General features: G+C 45.4%; 1 protein-coding gene across 2 annotated transcripts in view; it reads left to right on the forward strand.

The window, feature by feature from the left end:
• Window positions 1-26,678, forward strand: part of LOC147110285 (ATP-dependent RNA helicase with zinc finger domain-like) — a 332,514-nt gene that overhangs the window by 229,798 nt on the left and 76,038 nt on the right. For both annotated transcript variants that reach the window (XM_086000110.1, XM_086000111.1), the window contains exon 23: window positions 17,978-18,161. In XM_086000110.1, coding sequence (XP_085856236.1) covers window positions 17,978-18,161 — 184 coding nt within the window. The remainder of the gene's footprint in view (window positions 1-17,977; window positions 18,162-26,678) is intronic.

Genomic DNA, 26,678 nt, shown 5'->3' on the forward strand with positions numbered 1-26,678 from the left:
AGTTTTTATGTTCCCTGCAAGCTTACTCTCCTATTCTATTTTCCCTTTCTTAATTAATCCCTTTGTCCTCCTTTGTTGACTCCTAAACTGCTCCCAGTCCTCAGGATTATTGCTTTTTCTAGCCAATTTATATGTCCTCTCCTTGGATCTTTTGCTATCCCTAATTTCCCTTGTTAGCCACGGTTGAGTCACCTTTTTTGTTTTATTTTTACGCCAATGTGGAGGAAGAGATTGCTAAAGCTGAGTGCTTGTGAGGAAAGGCAATGGGGATCAGATTGAGAGTGATGGGAAATTCATACTCACTTTTCCAGTGCACTGAAGGTCATGAAATCTCTTCCTGCTCTGTATCCAGGTTCTGTGGATAGCCGATGAGGAGTTGACCTCCTCTGCCACTTGCAGCCACACACCCTTGGTCTGCTGGGGAGGCTTCTTCCTCCCTGATGAAGGGAAGAGCACCTCCTTGTGAGCTCTTGCTCCCTCCACTGAAGTCTGCAGGGTGACGTCGTCGAAACGGGGTACAGACCTCGGTCTTTCTCTGGCCATTCTGCTTCCAGCTCAGTGTATCAGCAAATGCCAAAAGGTTGGCAGTCTGCAGAAGAAGCAAGGCTTCTTGCAGACCTTAAATGCAGCAGCAGTGATGACGTTATCGGAGGCGACGTTCAGACTGGAGAAACTCATTTGCCATGGGTTCCCGCACGCTGGAACTCAAATGGGCAATTTAGTTAAAATAGCATCAATCTCCCACATTGAATTAGATTCGTGTGGATAACACGAAATGCGGATTACACAACACCAACCCGCACCTGAATGAAAATCCAGCCCGAAGTGTCTGAAAGAGATCTGTGAGTGGTAGACTCAACATGGAGAAGCAGTCAGTAAAGCAAACTGGATATCGCAGCCATATCAGTGGAGTATAAATCTCAGCTTATGTTAAAGCTGTGTAGTGCTCTCACCAGGGTGCATCTTGAATATTGCAGTCATAGAATGGTAACAGCACAAAAGGAGGCCATTCGGCCCGTCGAGCCCGTGCCGGCTCTCTGCAAGAGCACTTCAGCTAGTCCCACTCCCCTGCCCTTTCCCCGTAGCCCTGCAAAATTTTTTCCTTCAGGTACTTCTCCAACTCCCTTTTGAAAGCCACAATCGAGTCTGCCTCCACCACCCTTTCAGGCAGTGCATTCCAGATCCCAACCACTCGCTGCGTTAAAAAGTTTTTCTTCATGTTGCGTTTGGTTCTTTTGCCAATCACCTTAAATCTGTGTCCTCTGGTTCTCGACCCTTCCGCCAATGGGAACAGTTTCTCTCTATCTACTCTGTCCAGACCCCTCGTGATTTTGAACACCTCTATCAAATCTCCTCTCAGCCTTCTCTGCTCTAAGGAGAACAACCCCAACTTCTCCAGTCTATCCACGTAACTGAAGACCCTCATCCCTGGAATCATTCTCATAAATCTTTTCTGCACCCCCTCTAAGGCCTTCACATCCTTCCTAAAGTGCGGTGTCCAGAATTGGACACAATACTCCAGTTGAGGCCGAACCAGTGTTTTATAAAGGTTCATCATAACTTCCTTGCTTTTGTACTCAATGGCCCAGAAATTCAGGTCAGGGGCTTCCCGCGGGTGTAAGCCCCCGACCTGCACTTACCTTGCGCGCCGGCCGTTGAGCCCGCGTGGAATTCCGATCTGGGGCCTGCTTCAGCTGCCGGCGCACAGTGCTTGCATATCCCAGGGGCGCAGTTAGTTCGAAGCATCCCCTGGGATCACGTGGGCCATGGGGAGCCAATCGGAGCAGGGAATGCTCCATTCATAAGTCTGACAGGAAGTGCTGTCAAACTTAGAAATACTACAGGCCCCAAAACATCACGAAATCTTCAAATAAATTTTAAAACCATCACATTTTTGAAATAAACTATAAATTACATGAAATAACTATTTTAAACAATTTAAATTTTTGGAAAAAATAATTTTATTTTCTAACGGGGCTAAAAATAAACTTACCTTTCTTTAAAGTATTTAAAAATAATAAACCTGTGGAAAAAATGTTTTAATTTTAATTAATTCACCACTTACCTTGTAAAAAGCAGGCCTGACGCCTGCTTTTTACATGTCTAACTTCTGGAGACTTACCCTCCCGGGAAAACCTGCAAAAAAAAAACAAAAAAAAACGAAGTTCGATGCGCACCCTCTGCCGCGCGCGCGTTCGACCTCTGAACCCCTGCTTTCAGGGGAACGGAAGTGCCGGTTTACCGTGCATGCAGGAAACCGGCACTTCCATTGGGCCTACGGGTGAGTACCCCGTGCGTACTCACCCGTGGAGACCCGAAGTTCTGGGCCTATGCCTCTATTTATGAAGCCCAGGATCCCGTATGCTTTTTTAACCGCTTCCTCAACCTGCTCTGCCACCTTCAACGATTTGTGCACGTATACCCCCAGGTCTCTCTGTTCATGCACCCACTTTAGGATTGTACCCTTTAGTTTATATTGCCTCTCCTCATTCTTCCTACCAAAATGTATCACTTCACACTTTTCTGCATTAAATTTCATCTGCCACGTGTCCGCCCATTCCACCAGCCTGTCTATGTCCTCTTGAAGTCTATCACTATCCTCCTCACTGTTCACTATACTTCCAAGTTTTGTGTCATCTGCAAATTTTGAAATTGTGCCCTGTACACCCAAGTCCAAGTCATTAATGTATATCAAGAAAAGCAGTGATCCTAGTACCGACCCCTGTGGAATACCACTGTATACCTTCCTCCAGTCTGAAAAACAACCGTTCACCACTACTCTCTGTTTCCTGTCACTTAGCCAATTTTGTATCCATGCTGCCACTGTCTCTTTTATTTCATGGGCTTCAACTTTGCTGGCAAGCCTATTATGTGACACTTTGTCGAACGCCTTTTGGAAGTCCGTGTACACCATGTCAACCGCATTACCCTCATCAACAAGCTTGATCAAGTTAGTTAAACACGATTTGCCTTTAACAAATCCGTGCTAGCTTTCCTTGATTAATCCACACTTGTCCAAGTGACTGTTAACTTTGTCCCTGATTATAGTTTCCAAAATCTTTCCCACTACCGACTGGCCTGCAGTTGCTGGGTTTATCCTTGCACGCTTTTTTGAATAAGGGTGTAACATTTGCAATTCTCCAGTCCTCTGGCACTACTCCCGTATCTAAGGAGGATTGGAAGATTATGGCCAGGACCTCCGCGATTTCCTCCTTAGCTTCCCTCAGCAGCCTAGGATGCATCCCATCCTGGTGACTTATCTACTTTAAGTACAGCCAGCCTTTCTTGTACCTCCTCTCTATCAATTTTTATCTCCTCCAGTATCTCCACTACCTCCTCTTCCACTATGACTTTGGCAGCATCTTCCTTGGTGAAGACAGATGCAAAGTACTCATTTAGCCCCTCAGCCATGCCCTCTGCCTCCATGCGTAGGTCTCCTTTTTGGTCCCTAATCGGCCCCACCCCTCCTCTTACCTTCTGTTTATTATTTATATATGCCTATAGAAGACTTTTGAATTCCCTTTTATGTTAGCTGCCAATCTATTCTCATACTCTCTCTTTGCCCCTCTTATTTCCTTTTTCACTTCCTCTCAGAACTTTCTATATTCAGCCTGATTCTCACTTGTATTCTCAACCTGACATTTGGCATAGGTGCTCTTTTTCTGCTTCATCTTACTCTCTATCTCTTTCGTCATCCAGGGAGCTCTGGCTTTAGTTGCCCTACCTTTCCCCCTCGTGGGAATGTACCTCAACTGTACCCGAAACACCATCTCTCCTATTTCTTACTCTAGTGCTATCTGTCTCTCCCAATCCTTTGCACTTTGTTTCTCCTTTCTAATGCTACATCCTGGTGCCCATCCCCCTGCCAAATTAGTTTAAACTCTCTCCAACAGCACTGGCAAACTCCCATGTGAGGACATTGGTTCTGGTTCTGTTGAGGTGCAACCTGTCCAGCCTGTACAGGTCCCACCTCCCCCCAGAACCGGTCCCAATGTCCCAGGAATCTGAAGCCCTCTCTCCTGCACCAGCTCTCCAGCCATACATTCATCTGCGCTATCCTCCTAGTTCTATACGCACTAGCTCGTGGGACCGGGAGTAATCCAGAGATTGCTACCTTTTTGAGGTCCTGCTTTTTAATCCCTTTCCTAGCTCCCTAAAATTTGCCTGCAGGAACTCATCCCTCTTTCTACCTATGTCATTGGTACCGATATGGACAACGACTTCTGGCTGTTCATCCTCCCCCCCCCTCAATGTTCTGCAGCTGCTGAGTGACATCCTTAACCCGGCACCAGGGAGGCAACATGCCATCCTGGAATTATGTCTGAGGCCGCAGAAACGCCTGTCTGTTCCCCTAACTATCGAATCCCCTACCACTATTGCTTTCCCGATATTCCTCTCCCCAGTGCCACCCCCCCCCCCCCCCCCCCGACCTGTACAGCTGAGCCACCCGTGGTGCCGTGGACTTGGTTCTGGCTATATACTCCACAGAGGAACCATCGCCCTCACCAGTATTCAGTACTGGTTGGAGCGCAAGATGCACTCTGGACTCCTGCTCGATCTGCCTGGTCCTCCTTGTCTATCTGGCGGACACCCATTCCCTTTCTGCCTGCACACCCTTACGCTGCGGGGTGACCACTTCCTGAAACGTGCTATCCACGTAGCTCTCAGCCTCACGGATGCACCGCAGTGATGCCAGCCGCTGCTCAAGCTCCGCGAGCTTGAGTTCCGCACACGTGATCGTCCAGAACACGGGAGTTCCCATACGGCACAAGATGTGCATTCCACGGGACTGAGGTGCCCTGCCATGCCTCTACGTAATAGATTATTAACTAATTTAACAGAAATAAACTCGAGACTTAAAAAAAGACAATCACCAGCTGCTCACCAATTTGTTTTTTTTCTCTTCAGCTCCTTTCCTTGTGCTGACATCACTTACCTCGCTCCCTGACGCTCGCATTCCCTCCGGGCTCTCGGGCCTACCTTTATCTATGGCCACTCCTCTTGCTCGCTCCTCCTTCCCCTTCTGCTCCGAATTCCCACTCTCGCCAAGTCCCAATTTAGCACTCTGTTTCGGATCATTCTGTGCAGCCCACTCTTGTCAGTTCTGGTCACTCATGTACGACCCTGGATTTGGTGCGGAGGAGGGCTAGTATTAGTAAAACTGAACTCTGCAGCCTTCAAATGAGGGAAATAAGAATGTACCTTATAGCGAAACATCAGTTAGTATGTGGAATAGAAAAGGTTAATCTGGAGGTCTACTTGAAGTTGAAACATGTCTGCAAGACTATATAAAATGAGTACAAACTGGTGAAAAGCAAGCTGAGGACTGATGCCAGGAAGCGTTTCATCAGATAAAGAGTAATCAATATCTGGAATAGATCCCGTGTAGGGCAATGGAGAAAAAGTTCTGGATTGGCTCCAAAAAACATAAAGATACTGTGATGAGTGAGAATGATTATCCAGGTTATTCATTATTTTGCATTATTTGGCTTTATAAATAAGGGCATAAAGTACAAAAGCAAAGAAGGTAATGGTAAATTTGTACACGGCAATGGCAGAATGGTCTTCCTCATCAGTACTTATCTTTATGATAACCATCCTTTGTGTGATTCACAACAGCAACACAATGGTTTAGAACATCTCTATCCAGGAACATCCCAGGTACAGAACGAATCTGTATGTCATGTCTGCAGGTCCCTCGGGGTGCCACATTCAGGTTGTAATGAGGTAAAATAAGAAAGCATTGACATCTGTAGCTACAACAAATTATAATTGCATTTGCAAAACAATCGATATGTTCAGTGCAGCAACATAACTTTTAAGTTGTACATTTTATTTAAGACCATCAGGATCCTTCCTTTTAACATATATATAAAAAATAGTTTTCACATCCCAGTGGGGCTTCCATTCAACTCCCCTTTTATCACTGATTCTTGATCCTCTTCCAAGCAGAGTGCAACTTGTGCACAGACATGCTCAGGCATATTTCTCAACTGTTTGAGGGGTTTTCTTTGATCCTGCGAATGACTTTAATAGAAATCCTACCTTGAAGGGAATGGTTTATTTTTATCTTTCTAAGTAGTCTCTTCTCCGATCCAATCTCCGTTGAGTGTGTCGACCCATTGATGCTGCTGGACTTTATAACCAGTAAAATAACACTGACTTCTGATCCAGTTTGTTGGGATTTATTATGGTACTGATCAAGGCTCCTCTTTACAGTTCATGTGAGAAAATGGACAGAACTGTGAAACTCAATCCCTAAAACACTGGTAAAAATTCTGAAATCTAATTTAACTTACTCAGTCACCAAAATCAGTGGCCCTGATTATGGTTGCACCACGAAAGAAATGGAATAGGCTGATTAATAGGGCAAGAAATAGACACAACCAGAAGAGCCTTCAGTTGTCTAGGTCCTAGGTGTAAAGATAAACCCAGCAACTACAGGCCAGTCAGTTTAATATCGGTAGTGGGGAAGCTTTTAGAAACAGTAATCAGGGACAAGATTAACAGTCACTTGGATAGATGTGGATTAATTAAGGAAAGCCAGCACGGATTTGTTAAAGGCAAGTCGTGTTTAACCAACTTGATCGAGCTTTTTGATGAGGTAACAGAGGGCTGATGAGGGTAATGCGGTTAACATAGTGTAACATGGATTTCCAAAAGGCGTTCGACAAAGTGCCACATAATAGGCTTGTCAGCAAAGTTGAAGCCCATGTATTAAAAGGGACAGTGGCAGCATGGATACAAAACTGGCTAAGTGACAGTGAACAGAGTATCGGTTTTTCGGACTGGAGGAAGGTATACAGTGGTGTTCCCCAGGGGTCGGTTCTAGGACCACTGCTTTTCTTGATATATATTAATGACTTGGACTTGGGTATACAGGGCACAATTTCAACATTTGCAGATGACACAAAACTTCGAAGTATAGTGAACAGTGAGGAGGAGAGTGATAGACTTCAGGAAGGCATAGACAGGCTGGTGAAATGGGCAGACACGTGGCAGATGAATGTAATGCAGAAAAGTGCAGAGTGATACATTGTGGTAGAAAGAATGAAGAGAGGACATATAAACTAAATGGTACAATCCTAAAGCAGGTGCACGAACAGAGCGACCTAGGGGTATGTGTGCACACATCGTTGAAGGTGGCAGGGCAGGTTGAGAAAGCAGTTAAAAAGGCGTACGGAATCCTGGGCTTCATAAATAGAGGTATAGAGTACAAAAGTGTGGAAATTAAGTGGGGACTGAAGGAGATTCGAGATAGGGAGGGGCGAGGCCATGGAGGAATTTGAAAACAAGGATGAGAATTTTGAAATCGAGGCGTTGTTTAACAGGGAGCCAATGTCGGTCAGCGAGCACAGGGGTGATGGGTGAACGGGACTTGGTGCGAGTTAGGGCACAGGCAGCTGAGTTTTGGATGACCTCAAGTTTACATCGGGTGGAATGTGGGAGGCCGGCCAGGAGTGCGTTGGAATAGTCAAGTCTAGAGGGAACAAAGGCATGGATGAGGGTTTCAGCAGCGGATGAGCTGAGGCAAGGGCGGAGACGGGCGATGTTACGGAGGTGGAAATAGGCGGTCTTAGTTATGCTGTGGATACGTGTTCAGAAGCTCATTTCAGGGTCAAATATGACACCAAGGTCAACACCAGTGTGGTTCAGCCTCACGGATGTTAGGGAGAGGGATAGAGTCAGTGGCTACGGAATGGAGTTTGTGACGGGGACCGAAAACAATGACTTCAGTCTTCACAATATTTAATTGGAGAAAATTTCTGCTCATCCAGAACTGGATGTCGGACAAACAGTCTGACAATTTAGAGACCGTGGAGGCGTTGAGAGAAGTGGTCGTGAGGGTGTCGTCAGCGTACATGTGGAAACTGACTGTGCTTTCGGTGATGTAGGTTATAACACTGTCTTTACCAATGGAAGAATGAGAGCGACAGTTCAAGTTATACCATAATTATTTCATTTAGCTCATTTCTATTAATAATATGATGGTTTCTCCAAACCGTTATTCCCCATGGCCTGTAAACAGAGTTATGCAGCCAGGAGGTATATCCTAGCTTTTGGGTAGTGGGCAGCCCTGCTGCCAGGAGTTGGCTCGACTACCAGCTCTGAAGATCGCATGTCCAGAAGACCACACCAGAGACAACCATCCAAGATAAATACCTCAAAAGTGTGAGAGACCATTGACTGGCCTGGGATTATACTCAAAAATAGGGATTTTGGGATGTTCTCCCACGTGAGATGAAGTGAGCATGTGAGGTTATTGAGCGGAGTGTTGCAGCAGAGCAGGAGATTGGGACTGAATGGATAGCTCCTGAGAGCCAGCACAACTGCGCTGGATGGCTCACTCCGTCTGCTAATATTCTATTATCCTGTCAAGGCCCTGCACTCTGGAATTCTGTCCCCAAACCCATCCTCAATACATCTCTCTCTACCTTCCCAAAACCCACCTATTTTGTCAGTCACCTCCCCTAATCACATTCTCTTGGTTCGTCCCCCCTCTTTTGGTGAAACACTTGGCTATTTCACTGTTAAAAGCACTGTTCAAGTGCAAGTTATTCATGCGTGTGCCAAGCGTTCATTGCACAGCCTAAGTGTATATTTGTGGGAGCTTGTATCAGTGAGAAATGATGTGAATGTTTCAGTGCCAGCTAATAACTTGATTTTCACTTCCCTTGCTTGGTCTGCTTTCAAAGGGCAATTACATAAGAACATAAGAAATAGGAGCAGGAGTAGGTCATTCGGCCCATCGAGCCTGCTCCACCATTCAATGAGATCATGGCTGATCTTCTACCTCAACTCCACTTTCCTGCCCAATCCCCATATCCCTTGATTCCCATAACATCCAAAAATCTATCAATCTCTGTCTTGAATATACTCAACGACTGAGCCTCCACAGCCCTCTGGGGTAGAGAATTCCAAAGATTCACCACCCTCTGAGTGAAGAAATTTCTCCTCATCTCAGTCCTAAATGGCCGACCCCATATGTTCTTCTGTAAATTCAGCATCGTCTTGATCAGTCTTTCACATCCCATACCCTTTCTGTTTCAGTGCAATCTGGGATCATCCAAGCTCTGTCGAGTGTGATAGCTGGCTTGCTCTCAATTTGGGAATGTGAAAAACTCAGTGAGCAAACCACATAGCTTTGGGGGCTGGAGAAGGTAGTGAGGAAAGAATGACCAAGATGGTATCACAGAAGGATGACTATCTGTGACACTGAATCCATTGTGATGCACCTTCTGTAAAATATAAAACGACATGGTGATTATTATTTCTCCTCTGCATCAGCTCTTATCCATACATTATGTATCTCATCTCACAGTTGACAAAGCCCAAGCTGGACATAAATATTTAAATAGTGTTAAAACCCTTCTACTTTGGTCGGAGGTTGTTGGTACGAAAGCACTTGATTCCACTTACCTTGTGAGGGAGCTGTGATAGTTTGGCGCTGCTGTAAAAACGAAAAATAGATGTTTTACCCAATGTTTATAGTCCATTCTTATTTGAGTTTTCTTCATATATGTATGGTCTTCCAAGAGTGCTGGTGCAAGTAATCTTTTTTGTGCTAGATGATCCCTAAATACAAGCTGCTGAGAATAATGGTATTGGATGGCGTGTCATCAGAGAGCCTGGTTGCTGCTTCTCTCGTCATCCTACAGGTACTTCAGAGAGGCGAGTAATAGTGCGTCACTGTAGAGCAGCCTCATCACCCTGATAATACTTGCGTTTATGGAACACCTAATTATATTAAAACATCTCAAAATTATTTACACAATGACTTACTTATGAAGTGCAGTGAATGTTATGTAGCCAAAGGAGCAATTGTTCTAACCAGCAACTTCCCACAAACCACAGTGAGATGAATGGCCAGCGAATCAGTTTTTCGTGGTGTTGGTTGAAGGAGGAAGGTTCGGATACTGGGAGAACTTTGCTCTTACACATTTGAAAAAGGACACCAGTTTTTTGTGACTGGAAGGCTGTTTCCAGTGGTATTTTTCAATGAATGTAGGAAGTATGATTAAGAAGTTTAATATAAAAATTGGCCATGTGGTTGATAATGAAGAAGAAAGCTGCAGACTGCAGGAAGATGTCAATGGACTGGTCTGGTGGGCAGAACAGTGGCAAATGGAATTCAATCTGGAGAAGTGTCAGGTAATGCATTTGGGGAGGGCTAACAGGGCAAGGGAATACACTATAACTGGTAGGACACTGAGAAGGGCAGAGGATCAGAGGGACCTTGGAGTGCATGTCCACAGATCCCTGAAGGCAGCAGGACAGGTAGATAAGGTGGTTAAGAAGGCATACGGGATACTTGCCTTTATTAGCCGAGGCATAGAATATAAGAGCAGGGAAGTTATGCCTGAACTGTATAAAACACTAGTTAGGTCACAGCTAGAATACTGCGTGCAGTTCTGGTCACCACATTACAGGAAGGATGTGATTGCACTAGAGAGGGTACAGAGGAGATTTATGAGGATGTTGCCTGGGTTGGGGAATTTTAGCTATGAGGAAAGATTGGATAGGCTGGGGTTGTTTTCTTTGTAATAGCGGAGGATAAGGGGAGACCTAATTGAAGTGTATAAGATTATGAGGGGCCTAGATAGAGTGTACAGGAAGGACCTGTTTCCCTTAGCAGAAGGGTCAATAACTAGGGGGCATAGATTTAAAGTAATTGATGGGAAGGTTTAGAGGGGATTTGAGGAGAAATGTTTTCACCCAGAGGGTGGTGGGGGTCTGGAACTCACTGCCTGAAAGGGTGGGAGAGGCAGAAACCCTCATCACATTTAAAAAGCACTTGGATAGGCACCTGAAGTGCCGTAACCTACAGGGCTACGGACCAAGAACTAGAAAGTGGGGTCAGGCTGGCGCAGACATTATGGGCCGAATGGCCTCCTGTGCTGTAAATTTCTGAGAGTCTATGAAAGCAGAGCGCTTGTCCTGTGGCAAATAGAGGTTTTAAAAAATAGCCAGAATTAAAATAGGAACTGTCTTTCCTGACTAAGTTTCAAAATAGAGTGGAGTAAGTGTGTCATCATCATGATACATATACTTTCTCTTGGATGCTAATTAAGTTGTACTTGGTTGAAGCATTATCAGCTCCTTGTCAATTAGCCTATGCAATAACATGTCCCATTGTGTCTTGATCCCAGCTGATTGAATGCTCTGTTCCCAGGTCTGAAATATAGACTAAACTTCTCTCAGGATCTTGGTTCTGTTTAGAGATCTGAAATCTGTGGATTGATTTGAATCATCAACTTTGCAATCGGAATGTCTACAAAAGACTGTTTCATCCAAGAGTTGTAGCACTTGCCAAAACTGTGCAAGAAATATCTTCTAAAAAGCATCTTTTCAAGCCTTGTGGTCTGTTTTTATCGTTGATGTTTTTAGTATTGTATCTTGTTGTGCCTTACTGTGTCTGTGTATTGGTCCACTTGTAAGTAAGTCTGTTTGTTTTACTTGTACACATTGGTTTGCCCGCATGGTTTTTACTGCCTTTTGGAGAAGACCAGGGAATTTGGACAACTCACATGATCGCCCAAAGCCAATTCCACACTAAAAGAGTAAGTGTTAATCCTGGATACGCTGCCTCAGTTGTGGCAAGTTTATCAGGGTGCAGGTTACAGTTTATAGGACACTCGGTATATTTCTAGAATCGATCTTTCTGCTGTGAAAATAAGACACAAGTGTTCCCGTGGGGAAGCCTGAACAGTAACTGGCTCTTCTGACGATGCAGATCTGGAGTGCCGACATGGATCATGAATTGAACCCTAAGTATAGGGTTCAAACCTTCTAGCCCAGAGGTCAGAGTGCTGCCAAAGAGACACTATTTGGATCAATCTTCATAATTAGGTGTCAGTTGGGTGGATGTACCAGATCAGGGGCAGGTGGGTCCAACTTTGGGCGGGAATTATCATTAAATTGACATAACGTCAAGCTTTCTTCATATATTTTATTACGTATGTATTTGATATATATATATATATTAATATTATATATACTGTGCTGGATTAATGTTCATCCTGTAAAGGCAAAGAGATACGGTAATTTTTTAGCAGCTGTTTGGTGCCAGTTAAAAGTAAAATATTCCATGAACTTTTCACAGGGGTCACTTTCCTTCATGCTCCAGTGATCTGCCACTTTATTCTGCACTCCTGTGTTAATGCAGATATGACCCATACTTGAATTTGAAGCGGTACATTTCTGAACCTCCCAGTACTCTTCACCTTTTACCTGCAATCAATTTTTAATCTAGCCCAGGGCTACATCCCCCTTGCACTTTCTGAAATAACATTATTCTGTACGTCACTTTTATATGGAAAATGATTGTTTTGCCTATTTAGCACATCTGTCTGTTCTTTTGCACTCATTGTGCAGTACATTTGTCTGTCAATACTCTTGGATCTGAGGTCACAGGTTCAATGCTTGATTCGCTCGACGCTGTTGGACCAACTTCTCATCAAATGGAGCACTGGACAGTTTCCAGTGAATAAATGAAAGAAAAGCAGTTTATTAGAACACAGCTGCAGGCGAACAACACTGCAATGGCTTCACTCTGCACGCAGCGATAGAGTAGGATATAAATAAAACAACTGCAGTCAGGCATATAACACACATGTCATATCATACAGTAACATTCTCTGTTACGAGAGTACTAAAAGATTTTAAGAGGGGATTACTGCAGAGACGCCCAATAAGTAAACTGAGATAAGGACAATGACGTACCATTTTCAAGTGGGTTTGCATTTCCTTTTTAAGTGTAGTTTGCATGTAGAATAATAGCAAAGATTGTATTGCAAGGCTGCAATCTAGATCACTGGGAAAATCAGAAAAATATGAAAATACACAGCAGGTCTGTCAGCATCGGTTAAGAAATAAACATGAACCTCTCTCCTCTGTACAGATGCGGATGGACCTGCTGTGTATCTCTAGCATTTCCTGTTCTTTAATCTCCGATTTCCAGCATTGGTAGCTTTTTTCCCTTTTACGTCGAATCCACAGATGTCCGAAACGGAGAGCAGTTCATCATTGTCCAAACTGGCGAATTACATTAAATTACTCCTTGTCATTTCTAATTTGTTACAAGTCTATACTAGAGAACCCTTAATAATCATTAATCAGATACTGCTTTATTCTCCAGTCTGAGTTAGTGAGGTAAACTGGCAGCTGAAAACACTGCGTGGCATTCACTGGTTACGATATTGCACTTTACTGTTCATTAATTTGCAGTTGATTGGAGGGAAATTCGGCACCTAACATTTGATTTTGTGCAACCAGCAAATATCCCACTCCCATTAATTTCTGCTGAGGTCTTTACTGGGTAAAGAAAAGAAAGACTTGCATTTATACAGCGCCTTTCACGACCACTGGACACCTCAAAGCACTTTACAGCCAGTGAAGTACTTTTTTGGAGTGTAGTCACTATTGTAATGTGGGAAACGCGGCAGCCAATTTGCGCACAGCAAGCTCCCACAAACAGCAATGAGACAATGACCAGATAATCTGGATTTTTTTTTTTAGTGATGTTGGTTGAGGGATAAATATTGGCAGGATACCGGGGATAACTCCCCTGCTCCTCTTCGAAGTAGTGTCATGGGATATTTTATGCCCACCTGAGAGAGCAGACGGGGCCTCGGTTTAACGTCTCATCCGAAAGACTCACCTCCGACAGTGCGGCACTCCCTCAGTACTGCACTGGAGTGTCAGCTGGATTATGTGCTGAAGTCCCTGGAGTGGGACTTGAACCCACAGCCTGCTGACTCGGGCAAGGGTAGTATGGTTTAGGTAGTCAGTACACATAACACAACCAATTACTGTCCCTGTTTTATCCTCTTCATAAATGTTAATCCTTTAATTATTCATCTAAGCAGTCTGTTTAATGCCGACTTATTAATTATCTCCAGTACTGGAGCTGCGCCAATGTAAATGTCATTCTTCATACAATTTGAAGATGTCTTGCACTGTCCTGGTACTGTAAATATAAAACCAATTTCTATATTGGCTTTTGGTCTGCAGCAGACTTCATTTGTAGTTGTCTTGTGTAAACCTCTAGAGTGCCTCATAAAATGCATAACCGAGTGTTTTTTGTTTCATTTTCCCCTCTGAGCTCCAAGGTGCAAGAGAGTTTCCGGTGCTGTTGGGACAATTCCCCAGCAAAAGGTGCTGGCTCTTGCAGGGGTATTGCTTCAAGAGCACTGGCAGCTCTCTGGTAGCTTGTCCAAGTGGCCATTCTTTGTGCGTAACTCCAGGCAATAAATGGCACCAGTCTTACTGACTGTAGGACATCACAGTCGAGCCTGATCCTGCCTGCACCCAATAACCAAACACGTACACTTTCCAGTAGTGATCATTGGATAGTAATCAGGATCAGGAACCTTGGTTGAGATCAGTGACCGACATGCAAATGGTGAATCAAAGCTGGAACTTTCCAGGCCAATCCCCAGGATTCCCTGCTGCGAGGCCTCTCCCTGATGCACCTGTATCTGTTCCAAGCACAGAATGAAATGCTAGGTATTCAAGGAGCTGAAATAGAATGAAATTAAGGCTATGTTCGACCAGGTAGGTGATCATTGTACAGTATTTATTATATGGATGGGCAGTGGTTTATATTTGAATGCTATTATCATCATTGAAATGTGATGCTGAAGATGACATTGCAAACAGAAATCCATGTTAATGATCATCCAAGTCAATTGTATTTGAAATGAAGTACACGTTTGTACCGATAAAACACTGAACCCACGTGGTGCTGGGAGTCTTGCTTCTGCAAAGGCAGCTCTGTATCAAAAAGGATTTGACGACATGGGTCAGTGGTGCTCATTAAATGATGCTGATTTGACAGCATCACCTGCTGCCAAGCTTCAACAAGATTTACAAGAGTGTGATGTGCTCAGTTCTATTTATCACTAGACTTTTAATAAATAAATGGGGTTTCTGCACATCTTCATTCTTTGCCACATAACCTTGCTTCCCCCAAAAAAGGGCTGACATAAACTGGTGGGAGGGTTGTGTGCTGGTGGAAGGTGGGGGAGATATTTGTGTGGTTTTGAAGCTGTCGGTCTTCAGCGGGTAGAATCACCAGTTTCTCCATATAGGCAGGCTAACCTTGGCCCTGGTATTTCGAGGAAAACTCAAATGTTTTATCTACGTATGAGCAAACTGCTTTTCCAGAATGTGGAGCAGATGGACAGAGTATAATTTAATTAAAAGCTGTGCTAGTTGAAGTTCTACTGTTTGGATTAAGATCCTGTTTTCACAGTGTATGCTGCCACTCACAGAAAGAAATAATGTAAATATTGCACAAATTACCTTTCCCCCTGATCTCTGTGATCGTTGGTGGTGGGGAAATTTGACCAGGACATTGCCACTCACTTAGTGTCTCGAGTCATCTTCAGATATCTGATTGCCTGTGAAGACTGCTAATGGGTCATTAATTACCCAGATTGGCTCTGTGTCCCTTTTTAAAAATGGGCACGACATTGACCACTCTCTAGTCCTCCGGCTCACATCCACTCAATAGAGCCCTGAACTGTAATATCTTGCAGTTTCCTCCCTCATTAGCCTGCAGCTCACGGAACAGCGTTTCAGCTGAATGATCCCGACCACATCCCCGAATCAACAGTCATGTCCAACATCTGCCTGAAAGGGCGGTGCAAGCGGATTATATAGTTACTTTCAAAAGGGAATTGGATATATACTTAAAATGAAAAGTTTGCAAGGCTATGGGGAAAGAGCAGGGGGAGCGGGACTAATTGGAGAGCTCTATCAAAGAGCCGGCACAGGCACGATGGGCCGAGTGGCCTCCTTCTGCACTCTATGATTCTATAATATGATCTGTGCCAGTCACTCCTCACTCCAATAAACTACTTCTGCCCAAAGACCAAAATTGATGTACATGTCACCAGCTACTACCGCATCACTTGGCTTACAAAGATTTCAAAAAAAGGTTTATAATTTTACTGTCCTCCCATCCCCCTGTGCAAAACCTTTTTTTGGTGATGCTCTTAAATTTATTCCCTTTCGTCATCGACTGACTGATCAGTGGAAATAGTCTTTCTCTGTTTACCTTGGGAAAGCCCAGGATGGATTTCTGCTCCCTCCCTGTTGGTCCCGATATGCAATAATCAAATTAAAACCAACCTTGGAAATGAGTGGTTTGGTCTGAAGCCTTGACTTGAATCGAGTGTAACAGATTGCAGTCGCTAACGTGCAAACATTGACCCTCCCTGTCAATTTGGTTAAAATTTAGCACATCCTGATTGACCGTCCATGATGATCTGCTTGGGACAACTTTTTATAATGAGGAAAGGTATCAACTGGTTAAGAGCACCTCAAGCTTCCCTTTGTTCATCAACATGTCTAATGCCTGTCTCCATGTCAATGTTAAAGAAAATTAAAATGAAATGGGCATCTTGCAGTACCTGTCATAGTATTCCATTCAAATTCCTTTCATTCACTGTGAGCAATGCATTACTAAAGCAAATCACAGTCATTCTGCTTGCACCACTATAGACTTTGCTCAGCCATCCATGAAAACTTGATGTGCCTTATCAGGTGCATTAATATTTCAGCGTTTAAAAGCAGCCCGTTTCCTAGCGACCCTGAATTCTCAATGCTAGTCATCATTTTTATCACATTCAAACAGTTTCCATGTGCTGCTTTCACCTGGCGCATCTTCATTTCATGTACTTCAGAAATAAAAAGACCAGACTCTGCATTGTATACCTCCTATTGAGTGTCTTATGACCAAATGAACAGGATTGGGGTTCGGATTTCAAACTGTGTAGGCTGGTGAGCAAGATTTGTAGATAATAGGAAGGATTTGGGGGAAAAGCTGCAGTAGGCAGTTGGGCAAAATGTGTCTGCAACACTGAAACCCATATGAGAGGGTTCTGATACCTCCTTCAAATTGTAAATGAGTTTCTTGTAGCTATCTGCACACCGACTCGAAACCCACACTGAGCCAGTTCTTCACTGTCCTGGTGACATGATTTGTAAGCAGTCTCATTGGATCAGTGCATCTCGATATATAATCATTTTGGCAGTGCCAATTTTTTACACCCCAATCTCTTTCCCCCCCCCCCCCCCCCCAAAAGCCCAGTCTGCATTAAAATAAAAGGTGGGGGGTGTTGCAACTGTGATTAAATCTAAATGCAGTAAGATTTCAGGAGTTTATTTATCAACCGTATAACTGTTGGTGTCTGCAGTAACTGCACCTGTAGCTCTTTAATAATCAGTCATTTCATTTTATCATTCCATTGTAATCACAGAGTAGTGTAACACGATTAAGTTTTTAGTAGTTTGCTACTCGGGCTCTCTTTAATATTCTGTTAACGTGCAGTGACGCTTGTCATTCTAATTTTGAATAACAAGCCACTGCAGTCAGCTTTGTATTGTAATTTTCTCATGTAGCACAGAAATTGAGATTCAGCCTAAATGCTGTGAAGTAGGCGAATAAAAAAGGTTCAGTAGAATTTCATTACTATATTTGTTCATGGGTGCGTTTAACAAAAAATGAAAGCAGTCTGATCGTGCTGAAGGATATAATGAAAATGTCAAATGTAATCTCAAAAATAGCTACAGAAGACCTTGAGATAATTGTACATATTAACAGTAAATGATTACAAATGTATGCTCTTTTTGAAAATGCAAGTATTGTGAGGGGCACTTTATAAAGAACTGTTCTCCACCCGCCCCCACCCCCCCCCCCCCCCCCCACACACACAGAAAAAAACAATACATCGTCACATTGAGGATGTTTCATATTTTGCAATGCATATTATTTTAGCAAAGTGGCTGTAGGATTACTTGTGATTATTGATTTGCTTATGTACTGTATTATTAGTTCACATTTATAATACAGAAGATCTTTTTTGATAAATCTGTGTCCTTGACACAGATGCAACATAAAGCACTATTGGTTAGCATTTCATAAAGGCAAAATGCATTGGTTACTTATGTTTACTCTGATTCTATTTAGGTGACCTGGTCAGGATACCAGAACAGATTAGCATTAGACCCAAGGCTTGTGGCTCGTCAGGCTGCCATGGCATACAATTTCAACCTGTTACAGACTCAAGGAAGGCTTTCACCTGGTCCTTATAACCTTGGGACTTCACCACATCAGTCACACATGGACAGAGATCTGGAACATGCAAAATCTGGTGAGTTCTTGTTCATGGAATTTAATTCATCTGTGGGGTACAGTGCCTGGGTCCAACTTTCAAAAGTTCAGAATGGGCATAGTGTATCCATGTAGGCACCTGGCCAGAGTTGAATATTAGACATTACAGCAGTGATTACACTTCAAAAAAGTACCTCATTGGCTGTAAAACGCTTTGGCGTGTCCGGTGGTCGTGAAAGGCGCTGTAGAAATGCAAGACTTTCTTTTGTCTTTTTATGTAAACATGGATTAATATCCTGGAGTTGATCACCTTTGAGAACCAGGGTTTATGTATATAAAATGTTCCCTCGAGATTAAATTGGTACGGTAGTCATACTATAGGTTGTAGGTGGTCTGTGGAATGAGTGAGCTCGCTATGCTGAATTAAGGTTTCTTGTTTCTTGCTGTCTTATGTCCTTGTGTCTATGATTTTCACTTTGTGGTGTGATAAGTAGGGATTTTATTTTTAGAAGTTTTATTCCATTCCTCATTCCCATTGTTGTAAATAAATGTTGAACAAGATTATTTACAAGCCCCAGTATTGTCATATAAGCTGCTTCCAGCTCTCTGCTAATGTTACTGTTGGCCTGAGATTATTGGGAGGCACTTGCGTGGCCAGAGGTGATTTGCTCCTTGTTCACTGCAGGGAAGTGCTGGGCAAGCGTTTGGATTGCATGAAGGAGGAGGTTTGGCTGTATTTGCTCCCTGAAGGGTCATGTGGTCAGTTATTTTAACCATTGAAAAAATGACAACTACGAGCACTAGTTAAATAAAAACACAACACGAAACACAACACTCATCAGGGTGACTCTTTCCTTCCGTCTCAAAAAGCAAACACTTGTAGCTGGATGTTGGGGCAGTCATATTCTGAAAACTTGAGCTTGATGGCCTGTTTTCCACTCCAACTACAAATAGCTAAAGCTGAGGGGAGGAAATTTGACTCCGAATTTGATGCAACTCAAGTATAATTGGAACTTCATGAACAATTTTAACTGCTATAATTCAACTGGCGGGGTTAATATCCATCGGTATTGAACACTGAGCATTGCATTTCATGGGATTGCTTGAAAATTTGCAGTGAAGATTTCTGCACACTTCCTCCACTTGTTGAAAAATCTTTCTTGCTGTGCTCTAAATAGGAATATGTCCTTGAGTCATACCCTTATTATGGCAGAGATGGCGGGGCGGACGGGGGTTGGTTTAGATAGTTTTGTTTTATTTTCTGTGTTTACACATGTGAGGAAGTATCTAGATTTGTGATAAGTACATTCTTCAGTGTAGAGATCCGGAGACCCCAAATTCTGGAAACCTGAAATAAAAGCAAAATGTGGTGGAAATGCACTGTCCGCATTTGAAAGAGGAAAAAGTGCTCGCCATTTCAGGGGTAGCCCACCTGTCCCTCTTTCAGATGCTGACAGACCTGCTGTGCGTTTCCACTGTTTTTATTTCATTCTTCCATTTATCCCTGTTGTCGCGAAGCTGCAGATGCCTGTAATTAATGCTATCAGCTGGTAGACAGGCTGTCTGCTGCAGTCAATCCTCTTGTATGGATCTCTTGTGTCCAAGCTGATTTGATATCTTTTAACCAGGTAGTTCTGTTAATCCGTCTGCACCTTCTATTGGGTAGGCCAGCAAGCAATTCCATTTTCCTGAACTTTTCGATTCAAGGATCAGCAAACAAAAATGAAATATAATTCAATTTTTTTTCTTGAAATGAAATTGCGAATATCTGATTGAAATCCGTGCAGGCTGAAATGTTGTTCATCACTGTTTAGGACAGTCATCCTGGAAGACTGCAGGCTTCAGCGACAGGTTGAGCAGGATGTTCTAAAATTAAGGCTGGAAGATAGTGGAGACGAAGTTGAGCCTTTCCTCAATGATGAATTCTATTGAGAGTGTACTGCAGGAGGAGGTGTAGAGGGATAGTGCTCACTTGTGCTGGGTACAAGATTATCAGTGATTGGTGGACATCTATTGGTGATCATGTACAAGACAATAACAACTTACAATTATATAGCATCTTTATGTACACTGACGACACCCAGCTCTACCTCACAACTCCCTCTCTCCACCCCTCCACTGCCTCTCTCCACCCCTCCACTGCCTCTCTCCACCCCTCCACTACCCCTCTCCGCCCCTCCGCCACCCCCCTCCGCCACCCCTCTCCGCCACCCCCCTCCGCCACCCCCCTCCGCCACCCCTCTCCGCCACCCCTCTCCGCCACCCCTCTCCGCCACCCCTCTCCGCCACCCCTCTCCGCCACCCCTCTCCGCCACCCCTCTCCGCCACCCCTCTCCGCCACCCCTCTCCGCCACCCCTCTCCGCCACCCCTCTCCGCCACCCCTCTCCGCCACCCCTCTCCGCCACCCCTCTCCGCCACCCCTCTCCGCCACCCCTCTCCGCCACCCCTCTCCGCCACCCCTCTCCGCCACCCCTCTCCGCCACCCCTCTCCGCCACCCCTCTCCGCCACCCCTCTCCGCCACCCCTCTCCGCCACCCCTCTCCGCCACCCCTCTCCGCCACCCCTCTCCGCCACCCCTCTCCGCCACCCCTCTCCGCCACCCCTCTCCGCCACCCCTCTCCGCCACCCCTCTCCGCCACCCCTCTCCGCCACCCCTCTCCGCCACCCCTCTCCGCCACCCCTCTCCGCCACCCCTCTCCGCCACCCCTCTCCGCCACCCCTCTCCGCCACCCCTCTCCGCCACCCCTCTCCGCCACCCCTCTCCGCCACCCCTCTCCGCCACCCCTCTCCGCCACCCCTCTCCGCCACCCCTCTCCGCCACCCCTCTCCGCCACCCCTCTCCGCCACCCCTCTCCGCCACCCCTCTCCGCCACCCCTCTCCGCCACCCCTCTCCGCCACCCCTCTCCGCCACCCCTCTCCGCCACCCCTCTCCGCCACCCCCCTCCGCCACCCCCCTCCGCCACCCCCCTCCGCCACGCCCCTCCGCCACCGCCCCTCCGCCACCGCCCCTCCGCCACCGCCCCTCCGCCACCGCCCCTCCGCCACCGCCCCTCCGCCACCGCCCCTCCGCCACACCCCCTCCGCCAACGCCCCTCCGCCCCCCCGCTCCGCCCCTCCGCTGCCCCCCTGCTCCGCCACCCCCCTCTCCTCCACCCCTGTGTTGTCAGGCTGCTTGTCCAAGATCCAGTACTGGATGAGCAGAAATTTCCTCCAATTAAAAATTGGGAAGAGCGAAGCCATTATCTCCAGCCCCCGCCACAAACCCTGTTCCCTAACCACCAATTCCTTCCCCCTCCTTGGCTACTGTATCAGGCTGAACCACGACCTGAAATTTACTATCTCCCTTTCCCTTTACTTTGTCTGCCTGATGTAGCCAAACAAGACTCCGAGGTAGGAGATGGAATCTACCAGACAGAACAGTATCTAACATGAAAACAGACCATTCTGTAGATATTTAAGTGTCTGGTGTTCAAACTGCATGGGGGCAAAATTGTGTCGCGTCCCCTTTGGGGCACTGCTTTTAGTGCCCCCATGCCCGAAATTCACTGGAAGCACCCCAAGAGGGAGGCAGGGCGCTACTGGAAGTGCCCTGCCTCCCTCTTGGGGCGCTGCGAGTGAATATCGCGCGTTACGTGCAGCAGCGCCACAGTACTGCAGGCCTTCCTCCCCTTATTAAAGGGGAGGGGCCTAGCGCAGCACAACCCGGGACCCAGTTGGGCCACCAGGGATCGGAGTGCCGGCAAAAGAGCCCGGCGCTCGAGAGGTGCCAGGCTCACGGAGCGCAACTGGCACCCCGTGGGGGGGCTGCACAGGAGGCCAGGGACAGCAACGGGGGCAGGTGCTGGCAGGCAACCAGCAACAAAAATGGCCACCCGGCACCTCCTTTAATTTGTGCCACCCCCAACCGCGGGTAGGCCCCCTTGACCTTGTCGGACATAGCGTCTGGCGGTAAGTCAGGGGGCACGACCAAAGATCATGAACGGGGCGCTGCGCACGGTGATGATGTCATCGCCGGAGGCGCAGCACCACAGGGCGCTAACTGTTAACGCCACGCCCGGGCGCTAGTTGCTTTGCGCCCTCTTAGGGCGCTAATGGAATGCGCAAATCAACCGAACTTTCCCCCCATGACTAAGATCCGTAAAAATGTGAAACAGGAGATGTTTTCATTCTAGATGCAGATCTTCACTGTCTAGTCACATCCCAGCTTCTACCCCTGTGTCTTGTGTGATGTACCTGTCCAGCTGTATCATGCAGACAAAATGAATGCAAAATGAGGATTTATCTATCTAGTCTTGATTAACCCTTGCTGTGATGTACAAGAACTCTCTGCAGCTGCACAGTAAATACTGCAAATAGCAATTCAGTGGTTTGCTATAGCAAAATATACATCAGAGAAGGACGGCCCAAATTCACAAGGGGAAGCCATATGAATTTGTTTTCTAAAAAGCCTTTGATAAAGTACACCATCAGACATTCTTTTACAAATTAAAATCGGTGTGTGGCAAGGATAAGACATAAGTATGGATTTGTACTTTAGTAAAAGGACGGAAACTGAAGGTAGGAGGAGCTCGGTTAAAATGGCAGGAGGCATTGAGTGGGGTTCCACAGGGCTCCTTGCTGTGAGGCCTCTCTTTGATGGAATTGCAGTCTCAATGCAAGGTCGTTGAATTCACAGATGTTAACAAGCTTGCAAGGCACCTTGGACTCAGCGGAGACAGCCAAGCTCTTGCAAGGTGAGTTTGACGGGGTTTGTACCTGGGCTGACCAGTGGCAAATGCAGTTCAATATAGATAAATATAAGGTGCTACACATTGGAAGTAAAAATAAGAGCTTCGTGTACTTCATGAGTCAGATAGAACTTATCAAAGGATAAAGAGATTTGAAATACTAGTTGACTCATCGCTTATCATGTCTGAACAGTATGAGGCAGTAATGAAGAAAACGAACATTATAGTGCTAAACCAATTGAGCACAATTCCCCGGAAACTATCTTGAATCTGTATAGTGTTCTGGTGAGCCACACCTGGATTACTGTGCACAGTGCTGGTTGCTTTGAGGTGATGCAGACAAAAGCAAAGAAATTGATTCCCAGTGTTGGAGCGATCTGAGTAATCGCTTGATACCCGCAAGAACTTTACAACCTCCAAGAGCTATTTTAGAGAGTGTTTTGGAGAGTTATACAAGATAGTTAATGGAATAGAGAAAGTAAACCCAGAGCAGTACTTTCAAATATGCCAAGTTAATAGGGAAAGAGTGCATAGGTTCAGGATTGTGAAGGGCAACTTTTGGACAGTTTCTGGGAAATATTACAATACAGAGAGTGATCAACAGCTAGAACTGCTTGCTGGAAAGAATGGTTGAGGCCGAGGCCAGGACACTGGGCTTTTCGAGAAACACCGCAAACCAGAATAATCAGACTGGTCAAACAGTTTTTTCAAATTGAATCATTGCCATTTTCTTTCTTCACTCAGTTCAGCATAAAAAGTTAAAAATAACATTTGTAACATAAAAAAATTAGGTAATTCTGAAACAAAAATCACTAAAATTAGATTTTTAATGTTCAAAAACCTGCAGGAAAGAAAAGAAAGACTTGAATTTTGACCGCCTTTCACAACCTCGTGACGTCCCAAAGCACTTTACAGCCAATGAAGTACTTTTGCAGTGTAGTCACTATTGTAAGGCAGCTAATTTGTGCCCAGCAAGCTCCCACAAACAGCAATGTGATAATCTGTTCTTGTGATGTTGATTGAGGGATAAATAATGACCAGGATACCGGGGATAACTCCCCTCCTCTTCTTTGAAATAGAGCCATGGGGTCTTTTACATCCACCTGAGGGCAGACGTTTAACGTCTCAGCTGGAAGACAGCACCTCCGACAGTGCAGCACTCTCTCAGGACTGCAGTGGAGTGTCTGCCTAGATTTTTGTGCTCGGGTCTCTGGAGTGGGACTTAAACCCGCAACCTTCTGACTCGAGACGAGAGTGCTACCCACTGAGCCACGGCTGACACTTGTGAAGATCCCCACACAGGCCTGATCCTCCTCTTGGGACTTGAATTCTGCTTGCATCTGAGTTGGAACTGCCCCCTTGGACTTTCTCAACAGGAGCTGGACGTTTGTACAAAGCCAGATGGGGATGCTTCGGATGTTGTGGTCTGAGGATGGTGAATAACATAGAAACATAGAAGATAGGAGCAGGAGTAGGCCATTCGGCCCTTCGAGCCTGCTCCGCCATTCAACGAGATCATGGCTGATCATCCAAATTCAGTACCCTGTCCCTGCCTTCTCCCCATATCCCTTGATCGCTTTAGCCTCAAGAAATATATCCAACTCTTTCTTGAATATATTTAATGAACTGGCCTCCACCGCCCTCTGTGGCAGAGAATTCCACAGGTTCACCACTCTCTGGGTGAAGAAGTTCCTCCTCATTTCAGTCCTAAATGGCTTACCCCTTATCCTTAGACTATGACCCCTGGTTCTGGACTCCCCGGGCATCATAAACATCCTTCCTGTATCTGGTCTGTCCAGACCTGACAGAATTTTATAGGTTTCGATGAGATCCCCTCTCAATCTTCTAAACTCCAGTGAGTATAAGCCCAATCGACACAATCTCGCCTCATACGTCATTCCTGCCATCCCAGGTATCAGCCTGGTGAATCTTCGCTGCACTCCCTCCATGGCAAGAACGTCCTTCCTCAAGTAAGGTGACCAAAACTGCACACAATACTCAAGGTGCGGTCTCACCAAGGCCCTGTACAACTGTAGCAAGACATCCTTGTTCCTGTACTCGAACCCTCTTGCTACGAAGGCCAACATACCATTTGCCTTCTTAACCGCCTGCTGCACCTGCATGCTTACCTTCAGCGACTGGTGCACAATAAAACCCAGGCCTCTCTGCACTTCCCCTTCTCCCAATCTATTGCCATTCAAATAATAATCTGCCTTCCTGTTTTTGCCACCAAAGTGGATAACCTCACATTTATCCACATTATAGTGCATTTGCCATGTTTCTGCCCAATCACCCAACCTGTCCAAATCGCACTGGAGTTTCACGACATCCTCCTCACAGCTTACCCTCTCACCCAGCTTTGTGTTGTCTGCAAATTTGGAGATAGTACATCTAATTCCCTCGTCCAGATCATTAATATATATTGTGAACAGCTGGGGTCTTAGGACCGATCCTTGCGGTACCCCACTAGTCACTGCCTGCCACTCGGAAAACGACCCGTTTATTCCAACTCTTTGCTTTCTGTCCGCCAACCAGTTCTCTATCCAAGTCAATACCTTGCCCCCAATCCCATGTGCCTTAATTTTGCACGCTAATCTCTTATGTAGGACCTTATCGAAAGCCTTCTGAAAGTCCAAATACACCACATCCACTGGTTCTCCCTTATCTATTTTACCAGTTACATCCTCAAAAAATTCCAGTAGATTAGTCAAGCATGATTTACCTTTTGTAAATCCATGTTGACTTTGTCCGATCCTGTCACTGCTTTCCAAGTGCTCTGCTATTACATCTTTTATAACGGACTCTAGCATTTTCCCCACTACCGATGTCAGGCTTACCGGTCTATAATTCCCTGCTTTTTCTCTACCACCTTTTTGAATAGTGGGGTAACATTAGCTACCCTCCAATCCATGGGTACCGTTCCAGAGTCTATCGAGTTCTGGAAGATGACCAGCAATGCCTCTCCTATCTCTAGGGCCACTTCCTTAAGTACCCTGGGATGTAGACCATCAGGCCCTGGGGATTTATCGGCCTTCAGTCCCATCAATTTTCCTAACACCATTTCCCTACAAATGCTGATTTCTTTCAGTTCCTCCCTTTCATCAGATGTTCCCCGACATCTCTGGGAGGTTATTTGTGTCCTCCTTTGTGAAGACAGAACCAAAGTATGTATTTAGTTGGTCTGCCATTTCCTTGTTTCCCATTATAAATTCCCCTAATTCTGACTGCAAGGGACCTACGCTTGACTTCACCAATCTTTTTCTCTTCACATATCTATAAAAGCTTTTACAGTCAGTTTTTATGTTCGAGATGCTGGTTACTGGAGGTTGGAGAATGGGGAAGAACCTCCTGGTGCAACGGCTTCAGCAAGAATCAAAAATCCACCATTGGCAAGTCTGGAGGGGAAAAAAATCTTTGCTCATCTCATAAATAACTGAGAAATAGAAGAAAGGTTTCGGGGCGAGAAGAGGGAAGAATGAATAAACAAACATAAAAGCATCTTGAGCATCAACGTAAATCTCCCAGTAGAGGTGTAGCAGGACTGTGGTAAACATGAACAGCTGCATTCCACGTGCTGAACTCTCATTCAGCAACACTCTGGAGATCGACTAACCTAGTTAAAGTACATCCCAATTAAATGCACAGATCTTCACCACAACTTCGCCCATCTAAATGCACAGATCCTCGCTTAATCAGCCCAGTGGCACGCACACATCTTTTATTGCAAAGTGGTCAGAATAAATCACTGTAGACATGTGAACCTGAGCTGTTGGCAAACCTCCGTGACAGTGTACTCTAAGTTCAATCAGTTGTGATGCTAATGCACAA

The sequence above is a fragment of the Somniosus microcephalus genome, chromosome 11 (genome assembly GCF_052327205.1).
Source record: "Somniosus microcephalus isolate GS21.2 chromosome 11, FLI_Smic_1.0, whole genome shotgun sequence".
Classification (NCBI taxonomy): domain Eukaryota; kingdom Metazoa; phylum Chordata; class Chondrichthyes; order Squaliformes; family Somniosidae; genus Somniosus; species Somniosus microcephalus.